At 40.8% G+C, this 11,418-nt stretch overlaps 1 protein-coding gene across 1 annotated transcript in view; it reads right to left on the minus strand.

The window, feature by feature from the left end:
- Window positions 1–1,613: 1,613 nt before the first annotated feature.
- inhbab (inhibin subunit beta Ab) overlaps window positions 1,614–11,418 on the minus strand; it is a 31,562-nt gene continuing 21,757 nt past the window's right edge. Inside the window, exon 2 of the mRNA XM_037682490.1 lies at window positions 1,614–2,403. Within this exon, the coding sequence (XP_037538418.1) occupies window positions 1,643–2,403 (761 nt within the window). The 3' untranslated portion in view covers window positions 1,614–1,642. The remainder of the gene's footprint in view (window positions 2,404–11,418) is intronic.

Raw genomic sequence — 11,418 nt, forward strand, 5'->3', positions numbered from 1 at the left:
GCTGACAAAGCCTCTTGGATGAGGGGCGAAACGTTTCTTTTTAACAAAAAAAACGAAGTCCAGATGACATGATTCAATCTTTTTTGTTATTAGTGTGACCTTTTTTTTGTTGGCGACTTTTTGTTTTTTTTGGCAAGGCAGTGTATTTTTATATATGAATATGAGACTTGGTGCCAGGGAGACCTGGCATTGTATGGCTTTCTAAATTTTGTAATAATGGGGCAGCTGTGGCTGAGGTTAGAGCAGTCATCTTCCAATGTGAGAGTTGGGGGTTCGAATCCACCAGCAGTCACATGCTGAAGTGTCCCTGGGCAAGACACTGAACCCCTCATAGCCTCTGATGTATGTCCCTTCATTGTATGAATGTGATCTAAACTACTGATTAGTCTCTTTAGAATGATTTGTTCAATTAGCTTTGTAGAGATCTAGTATAGAGCTGTATGAATGGGTAAATGAGGACACAGATTGTTGTAAAGAGCTTTGAGTGTCTCGATAAGGTAGAAAGGTGCTATATAAGTACAGTCCATTTAATAAAATGCAAGTGGGAATTAACGTTCTGTCACTTTTTTCCAAGCTACGCCAGAGCACGTTACTAATGCTAAGCTAGCTCTCCTCCTACGCACCACCACCATGTTACACCTGGCTTTATCAGGAGGTTTAACTTTCCAGTGTCATGGTTGCTCGTTGGCTTCCAGCAGCCAGTTAGAGGGTAGAATAGGACAGAGGAGGAACTGAAGGAGCCTCCCAACCCGAGTGGTTACTCCAGCTTTTAACAAAAGGCCCGGCGTCAGGCCTTTGTGTATGTGTGCAAATAGCTCAGACCTAATTTAACAGTTAATCTGACGGTCTTTAAACCCAACATCAAGATTATCAGAACCAACAGTCTGATGTGTGTGAAGACAAATACTTCCAAGAATCTGAAATAAAAGATCTGATCTCAGGCTGTCGGCTATTCTGTTATGCTGATGATTTTTTCAAATCTGAACCAGAATATGTTACTTTACTTGAAAATATGACGCTATGAACATTGATGTAGAAGCTTCTCTCGTCAAATGTTAAAACGATTTCAAAGAAACAAACACACCACCAAACGTTGACCATGTATTTAATGATCAAAACCAAGCGTATCAATAAATTATCAAACTTTTCAAATGATGCTCTAGAACTTAAGTCTGTTCTTTAATGAAATTTGTTCTCAGTTTTTTATGAAACTTTTTTACAGCTCAAGAATATCTCAGAAAAATGACCCAAACTGTCATCATCATACTTGTCTTTGGCTCCATCTGAATCTTTTTTCTAAAATTCATCTCTCTCCAGTTATGTCTTCACTTCTTTAATGATGATGATGATGTTTGGCTCCAGGATGAACACATTTTATTCTACTATCTTTGACCCAAGGTTGATAATCAGAGGAACAAATCTGTGAATGGATTTTCAAGAACCAAATCAAAGTTTACTGGGACTGTTCTGCCAGTTCCTCAGTTCTGCTGAATAGTTTACAGGTTCTGATCATTTAGCAATTTCTGGTGATAACAGTTTTCTTCCAATGTGGAAAAGCATGGGATCAGTAAGAACTCATGACTTTACCAGACTGATGAAAAGAGTCCCTGCAGGCAAGTTTTTTTTTCTTTAGAGAAGCTTTTTATGAGCAGCCGCACTCGTCCACGATCATGTTCTGGACATCCTTCTTGATGATCTTTTGCTCCTCATTGTAGTAGAGCATGGACATGGCCCGAAGCCGTGTTGGCACACAGCAAGACTTGGTGTTCTGGAACGGACTGTAGCCCCTCATGCGGTAATGATTGATTACCGCCGAGTGGAAGGAAAGTGACAAGCTGCCATGGTTGGGACAGTCACCATTGCAGTAGTTGGCATGGTATCCAGATGGAGCTATAATCCAGTCACTCCAGCCTATATCTTTGAAGTTCACGTAAAACTGTTTCTTGCAGCAGATGTGGATCTTGCTGTTGCATTCCAGACCTCGCTTGACTCGCCGCTGAGACTCTTTTTCTTCGGCTTGAAGCATCACCATAAGGAACGGCCAGTGAGACTGATCCTGCCTCTGTGATTTTTCACTAATGGCAGGCGCCAAAATGGGTGAAGCTCCGACCTCAGTACACAACAGACAGGACACTCGAAGGCTGAGTGAGCCACTTCCACTGTCCAGCAGCATCTGAACGCTGCGTGTAACGTTAAGCGTGTGCCAGCCACTGCGATGGACATCCACCATCTTCTCTGAAATACACTCATCGTTTGAAAGTGTCTGCAGCAGCTGAAGCATCACTTTTCCTTTGACCCGGTTTATCTTTAATATCTTCAGGAAGATCCACATTGTCGCCTGTTCCACCACTGCAGAACCACCGTCCATCAGGATGTCAAAGGTCACAGAGTTCGGAGAGTTCCCTGCATGGACAAACACACTGGAATGAATTGTTCAACAAATCAGCTATTAAATCATAATCATCAAATCCAAATTCAATGAAAACCTTTTCATCCAATTCAGTTCAATTCAGTTTATTTATATAGCACCATATCACAACAAAGTTGTCTCATTACACTTTACAGGAACAGTCACATACATAGAAAAGCCAATTAGTAAAGATCTCTATCTAAGAAAGCAGCAGAAAAGTTAAATCTTCACTTTGTCACAGTCTACCATCCTGAACAAGCACAGTGGCTACAGTGGAAAGGAAAAACTCCCTTTTAAAAGGAAGAAACCTCCAGCAGAACCAGGCTCAGGACAAGTGGCCATCTGCTTTGACCGGCTGATTTGAAAGGACAGGAAGGAGAGATGGACAAACACAGAATGGTAATTCCAGATATAGGTTCAGGTCCAGATATAGGTTCAGGTCCTGATATAGGTCCATATTTAGGTGCAGGTGTACCTCCATTGGAAGAAAGACAAAAACACATGTCAAGGACAGGAAAAATACAAAACAGGCTGAGCAGAGTAAATAAAGACAGCAGTAGAGTGAAGAAATTTGGTCAGTTTGTCCTCCAGCAGTCTAAGCCTATAGTAGCATAACTAATGGATAGCTCAGGAAACCCAAGCCAACCCTAACTATAGGATTTATCAAAAAGGAAAGTCTTAATCCCAGTATTAAAACTGGACAATGTGTCAGCCTCATGGACAGAAACTGGAAGTTGGTTTCCTGATGCATGCTCAATAATCCAAGTAGAAAAAAAAAAAAAAGTTAAATCTGGTCCTCTGGACATTCAAAAAACAAAACAAAACAAACAACAAAAAAAATGTAGAAATGTTTTGTCTTTCATCTGAAAGACTTCCTCAGTCTGAGGCGCTGTATTCAGCTCAGTCTTATAAATAGCACCTTCTCAGAGTGGATCAACCAGTTTGCTGCTGACAACCAGAACCAGCTGATCACATGCTCAAGAAGGACCATCAGCCTAACAATAGATCATTAGCACACTGATGGCTGTTTACTGTTCACAGAGGGCTGAGTGATACTAGCAATCACAGCATTGTAAGAGGGGGACAGTTGAACCTGGAGGCTCCACCCCTGTTTAATGATGGACGGTTTCTTTTCACAAAGATGGCCTCCTTTACTCCTCTCTCAAACCATCGTTCCTCTCTGTCCAGGATGTGAACATCTTCATCCCTGAAAGAGTGACCGCTGGCCTGGAGATGAGTGTAGACCTCAGAGTCCTGGCCTGATGATGTTGATCTTCTGTGCTGGGCCATCCTTTTGGCCAGTGGCTGTTTTGTTTCCCCGATGTAAGACTGATCACCCTCCTGACACTGAACAACATACACAACATTACTCTGTTTGTGCCGGGGGACTGGATCTTTGGGATGAACCAGTCTTTAATGTATTTTGGGGTTTAAAAGCCACTGGGACGTTATGTTTAGAAAATAAACGTCTCAGTTTCTCTGATACTCCCTCAACATATGGAATGACCACTGGTCTGGGTCTGGGTTCCTCCTTTTCACCTGTTGGCTGACTGGAGTCCTGTTTTGGTTTCTTCTCTGCTTTCAGGAAGGCCCAGTTAGGATATCCACATTGCTCTAGAGCCTGTCTTGTGTAGGATTTCTCCTTCTGCCTGGCTCCTGAGTTAGTGGGTACGTTGTCTGCTCTGTGGTACAGAGTCCTGATGACTCCTAACTTGTGCTCCAAAGTGTGATGGGAGTCAAACTGCAAATACTGGTGGGTTTGCGGTATGGCTCAGTTTGCAAATGTCCTCTATCAGAGACTGAGACCTCACAGTCCAAGAAAGCCAACCTGCCATTTTTTACATCTTCTCGTGTGAACTTGATGTATTTATCCACAGAGTTGATGTGGTCAGTAAAATGTTGGACTTCCTGAGATTTAATTTTAACCCAGGTGTCATCAACATACCTGAACCAATGACTTGCTGGTGTCCCTGAAAAGGACGTCAAGGCTCTCTTTTATTTTTTACCTCCTCCATGTACAGGTTGGCAACAATAGGAGAAACTGGAGACCCCACAGCGCACCCATGTTTCTGCCTACAATATTGTCCCCCATATGTGAAGTAGGTTGACTGCAGGCACAGTTTCAAGAGTTGACACAGTTGCTCTGTGGAAAGTGTGGTCCTGCTACTCAGAGTGGTGTCTGATTTTAATCTAAAACTGACCACCTCTACTGCATCATCAACAGGAATGCACGTAAAGAGTGATGTGACATCAAAAGAGACCATTGTTTTATCAGTCTCTATGATTACATCCCTCACCTTATCCACAAAGTCCATGGTGTTCTAAGCTGCCAACTAAAGGGATGAGTACAGGCGCCAGATATTTGGAAACCCTTTAGTTGGCAGCTCAGAACACCACGGACTTTGTGGATAAGTTGAGGGATGTCATCATGGAGACTGTCTTGAACACGAGGTGGCTACGGTCCATGATGAAACAATGGTCTCTTTTGATGTTACATCACTCTTCCTGTTGATGATGCAGTAGAGGTGGTCAGTTTAAGATTAAAATCAGACACCACTCTGAGCAGCAGGACCACGCTTTCCACAGAACAACTGTGTCAACTCTTGAAACTGTGCCTGCAGTCAACCTACTTCACATATGGGGAGCAATATTATAGGCAGAAACATGGGTGTGCTATGGGGTCTCCAGTTTCTCCTATTGTTGCCAACCTGTACATGGAGGAGGTAGAAAAGAGAGCCTTGACGTCCTTTTCAGGGACACCACCAAGTCATTGGTTCAGGTATGTTGACGACACCTGGGTTAAAATTAAATCTCAGGAAGTCCAACATTTTACTGACCACATCAACTCTGTGGATAAATACATCAAGTTCACACGAGAAGATGTAAAAAATGGCAGGTTGGCTTTCTTGGACTGTGAGGTCTCAGTTTCTGATAGAGGACATTTGCAAACTGAGGTGTACCGCAAACCCACCCATACAGACCAGTATTTGCAGTTTGACTCCCATCATCATTTGGAGCACAAGTTAGGAGTCATCAGGACTCTGTACCACAGAGCAGACAGCGTCCCCACTAGCTCGGGAGCCAGGCAGAAGGAGAAATCCCACACAAGACAGGCTCTAGAGCAATGTGGATATCCTAACTGGGCCTTCCTGAAAGCAGAGAAGAAACCCAAACAGGACTCCAGTCAGCCAACAGGTGAAAAGGAGGAACCCAGACCCAGACCAGTGGTCATTCCATATGTTGAGGGAGTATCAGAGAAACTGAGACGTTTATTTTCTAAACATAACGTCCCAGTGGCTTTTAAACCCCAAAATACATTAAAGACTGGTTCATCCCAAAGATCCAGTCCCCCGGCACAAACAGAGTAATATTGTGTATGCTGTTCAGTGTCAGGAGGGTGATCAGTCTTACATCGGGGAAATAAAACAGCCACTGGACAAAAGGATGGACCAGCACAGAAGATCAACAACATCAGGCCAGGACTCTGCGGTCTACACTCATCTCCAGGTCAGAGGTCACTCTTTCAGGGATGAAGATGTTCACATCCTGGACAGAGAGGAACGATGGTTTGAGAGAGGAGTAAAGGAGGCCATCTTTGTGAAAAGAAATCGTCCATCATTAAACGGGGGCGGAGGCCTCCGGGTTCAACTGTCCCCCTCTTACAATGCTGTGATTGCTAGTATCACTCAGCCCTCTGTGAACAGTAAACAGCCATCAGGTGCTAATGATCCATTGTTAGGCTGATGGTCCTTCTTGAGCATGTGATCAGCTGGTTCTGGTTGTCAGCAGCAAACTGGTTGATCCACTCTGAGAAGGTGCTATTTATAACACTAAGCTGAATACAGCACCTCAGACTGAAGAAGTCTTTTGAATGAAAGACGAAATGTTTCTACAATTTTTACTTTATTTTATATTTTTGATTGTCCGGAGGACCAGATTTAACTTTTTGATTTTTCTACCTGGATTATTGAGCATGCATCAGGATAGTATTGGTCCAAGCACTGAACCCTGAGGAATTCCATGACTAACTTTGGTGTATGAAGAAGATTCATTATTTACATTTACAAATTGGTAATTGGCATCATATTTATCTCAGATAAATATGATTTAAACCATTCAAAACAGGAAGTTTCATTCATGACATTTCTTCTCAGTGGAAAGTTTCAAACCCAAGTGTTTCGAAAACGAGCACTGAGATGAAAATGTTTAATGAAAAAATTGGGTCTAAATGTTTTTTTCTGAAGTGAAAAATAATTATTAAAATTTCACAAACCACCCTGACCTGTTCTACCCCTGGGTGGTCTTCCTGGTATTAAATGAATCAACAAAGTAAATGTTTTAATGAAAAAATGACTGCATGAATGGATATTCTGACTCTAGATATAGTTGAGATAAAAAGAGACACACACAAAATTACTGGGCTTATTTCAGGAAATGTTAATGAGTCTGCCCACCCCCACCTATGCACTCCCTTCAGAAAAATGTCTGTCCTACACTGTCTCCTCTCTTTGTGTCCTGCTGCAAAATAATTACTTTGGCCCAGATTTGAAACTGAATAAAGAGATTATTTACAGCCTGAGACCAATTGGTATGTTCCCGTCTCCCACCATCACCTCGTTACTGTCCAATAATTTGGGTGACCCTCTGTGGAGCTTTTAATGACAGACATCACAGGACAAAAACTATTTATAGCACAACACAAATATACATATTTCTGCATGCAAATAAAGAAAATAGAATAATTAGAACAGATAAATCAAAAACATCTGCTCATCAGAAAACACTGAACCCTGAACCATAGACCCTGTCCACTGAACCCTGAACCATAGAACACTCTATTCTCTTTGAAAAACTGAATAAATATGGCATTAGAGTATTAGTACTACAGTGGGTATCCAGTTATTTACCATACCATACCATTTTATTTATAGAGCACTTAAAACAGCGACAAGGCCAACCAAAGTGCTGTACATACAGAAAACAGGCAAAGCACAAAGCAATATACAAAATGAAGTAAAATCAGAAGATAGACACAAAATCATTGCAGATAATAAATGTAACGACTAACCTGTGTGAAGCATACAGGTTCAAACACGGATCATCTGGTGTTGAAAGCTAGGGAATAGTAAGTTTTTAAGCGGGATTTGAAAACTGGGAGGGAGGGGGCTTGTCTGACAAGCAGAGGTAATTTGTTCCAAAGTCTTGGGCCTGTGACAGAGAAGGTCCCGTCACCTATACGCTTAAGATGAGTTCCTGGAACTGTTAGAAGCAACTGGTCCGCTGACCTCTGAACGTGGTGGGACATACGGCTGTAGCAAATCAGAGAGATAAGACGGGGTGGAACTGTTCAGTGATTTGAAGACAGACGAGTATTTTGAACCGGATTCGAAGATGAACCGTTAACCAGTGCAGTGAGGCCAAAACTGGTGTAATGTGCTCTCTTTTGCCTGTACTGGTTAAAAATGGGGCTGCTGCATTCTGGACCAGTTGTAGTCGTGCAATGGAGGTCTGACTGATACCAAACAGGAGTGAATTGCAGTAATCAAGCCTAGATGTAATGAATGCATGTATTATTGTCTCCAGGTTATCTTTGGACAGTAAGGGCTTCAGCTTAGGCAGCCGCCTCAGTTGGAAAAAACAGGATTTAACAATCATATTTACATGACTGTTAAGTTTCATGAAAGGTTTAGAAAATATTTGTGACTTTGTTTCTCTAACGGGGCTAGGGAGGAAAGATCAGTGCAGTGGTTCATGAACGTGTTATTGGGAGGGAACAACATGACTTCAGACTTCTTCTCATTGGAATTTAGGAAATTTAAAGCCATCTAGTCCCTGATGTCAGCCAGGCAGTCGAGCAGAGGTTGAATAGAGCATGTACCACTATGACTTAAAGGAAGTAAAATTGACAGTCATCAGCATAGAAGTGAAGGGGTATGTTGTGTTTCTGGAAAATAGCACCTGGATTTGACTGGGAGCCAATGGAGAGAAGCTAAAACTGGAGAAATATGCTCTCTCCTACTAACTCCAGTTAAGACTCTGGCAGCAGCATTTTGGATCAACTGAAGACGTTTTAAAGAAGTATTTGGACACCCAGATAATAAACCATTGCAATAGTCCAGTCTAGATGTGACGAATGCATGGACCAGTTTTTCTGCATCATCTTTAGATCAGATGTTTCTAATGTTAGTGATATTACGCAGGTGGAAGAAGGAGGTTCTAGTAACGTTTTTAATGTGGGGGATAAAAGACATGTCCTGATCAAAAATAACACCGAGATTTTTAACATTAGAGCTGGAGGACAGATTAATGCATCTAAGGAGGGAGAAAGACTGAAACATTCATTCCTAAGGTGCTCAGGTCCAAAAACCAAAACCTCAGTCTTGTCTGTTCAACAGGAGAAAATTAAGGGTCATCCAGGTTTTTATGTCTTTAAGACATGCTTGTAGTCTAAGTAGCTGATTGGATTCATTGGGTTTAATGGACAAATATAATTGTGTGTCATCAGCATAACAATGAAAATTTATCCCATGCTGTTTAATAATTTTACCCAATGAAGCATATATAAAGTAAAGAGTATTGGCCCAAGCACTGAGCCCTGAGGAACTCCATGTCTAACTTTGGTGTATGAAGAAGATCCTATCCACAGACAGGAAGATGTCATTAAAAACCTTCAGTAGGGCAGTTTCAGTGCTGTGGAGAGGTTTAAAGCCAGATTGGAACAACTAAGATGTGATCCTCCAGGAAGCACTTCAACTGGGACTCACTATTTTCTCCAGTAGTTTAGAAACAATTGGGAGTCTGGAGACAGGCCGGAAGTTGGATACAACTGAGGGGTCAAGGTTAGGTTTTTTTCAGGAGAGGTTGAACAGCAGTATGCTTAAAGGTTTTTGGCACCACACCGGTGGATAAACTGCTATTCACAATAGCAAGGATGGACATACCTAGAGTAAGAAAAATATCCTTTAGTAGTCGAGGGGGGACCACATCAAAGGGGGAACCAGAAGGTTTCAAGCTGCACATGACCTGCTCCAGAGAAGACAGGGAGATGGGCTCAAAATTACTAAATACAGCTACAGATTGAGGTGGGATGGACGGATCATGAGCTCAAGGGGAAATGAGGTTGTATGGTATGGCATAAAGTTTATTCATTTTAAAAAAGTACAAAACAATTCCATAACAATATAAAAAAAGATTCAAGAGATTTAAAATGAAAGGCAGCAGAAAGAAGAAAAAATCTTATTATATCTGCCCCTTTTTTCAAACAATTATTTCAATCATAATAATTTTCAAGTAACAGAACAAAATGAATAACTCTTTCTAATTTTTCTAATTCTAATACAAAACACACACTAAGCTACTTCATATATACTTTTTTAACAATCCAGTTTTGATCTTTTTCTTAAATGTACACATTGACTTGGCATTTTTCACATCACTCTCTAGAACATTCCACAATCCAACTCCTTGGATTGAGGTAGACCTTCCCTTCAGACTAGTTCTGAATTTTGGTTTGACAAATATCTCTATCCCCTTAAGATTGTAACAACTTTGTCTTTTAACAACATTTCTTTGGATATTTAATGGTAATGTGTTATTTTGAGCCCTATACATAACTGATAAAATACTGTAATCTACCAAATCATGGAACTTCAATAAGTTCAGTTGATAAAATAATGTGCTTGATGGGTGACTGTAATGCTTTCTGGTGATAATTCTTACAGCTCTTTTCTGTCAAATAAAAATAGGTTTTGTAAATGTTTTACACACTTTCCCCCAAACATCAATGCAATAGATTAAATGTGGAACAATGATTGTGTTATACAACATGTACAGAGCTTTATCATTTAATAATTCCCTGACTTAGTATAGTACTGCAATACATTTAGATATTTTTGTTCTTACAGAATTGATGTGATTTTTCCATGTTAGCTGTTCATCAATGATTACACCCAAAAATTTCATCTCATTAACTCTACAAATCTCAACACCCTCAATTTTAAATGGATCATCAACAGTTCTCTTTTTGTTACTAAATATCATGTATTTAGTTTTATCTAAATTTAATGATAATTTATTAAGTTTAAACCAAGTTTGTATTTGATCAAATTCTGTCTTCATCAATTCCAACATCCGTTTCACATCTTTACCCAAACAAAAAAATGTGGTGTCATCTGCAAAAAGGACACATTTGAGGAGTCCTGATACATTCACTAAGTCATTCACATATAAAATAAATAACTTTGGTCCAAGCACAGAGCCTTGAGGAACTCCACAAGTGATATTGCACAAAATCTTACACCATTTATTTGTACAAACTGTTTCCTATCTTTCATTTAACTAGATACCCAGTGTAATGCTGGTCCTCTTATACCATATTTATTTAATTTTTCAAGGAGAATAGTGTGGTCAATAGTATCGAATGCTTTTTTTAAATCAACAAAAATACTAACACAATACTGTTTTTGATCAACAGCAGTAGTTATTTGTTTTGTTAATTCCATGAGAGCCATTGATGTAGAGTTTTTTTTGCTCTAAATGGGTTGATGCAGGAAGCTCTGCTGTTTTAGTGCTTCTAGACCTTTCTGCTGCCTTTGATACTGTGGACCACAACATCTTGGTGTCACGACTGGAGCAGGTGGTCGGTATCAAAGGCACAGTTCTATCCTGGTTTAGATCCTACCTGACTGACAGGAGTTTTTCTGTTCATTTAGGAAAATGTTCTTCATCTCCAGCTCTTCTGATCTGTGGAGTCCCTCAAGGGTCTATTTTAGGTCCATTGCTTTTTAATCTTTACATGTTGCCTTTGGGGCCCATTTTTAGAATGGTAAATGGTAAATGGAGCTTACTTCTATAGCGCCTTCCAGCCCCCTATGAGGGGCCCCAAGGCGCTTTACAGTACCAGCCATCCACCCATTCACACGCACATTCATACACCGGTGGCGGTAGGCTGCCATGCAAGGCGCCATCCAGTCCCACCGGGAGCAACTCGGGGTTAAGTGTCTTGCCCA

This window comes from Nematolebias whitei, chromosome 9 (assembly GCF_014905685.2).
Source record: "Nematolebias whitei isolate Nwh7 chromosome 9, NemWhi1, whole genome shotgun sequence".
Taxonomy (NCBI): Eukaryota; Metazoa; Chordata; class Actinopteri; order Cyprinodontiformes; family Rivulidae; genus Nematolebias; species Nematolebias whitei.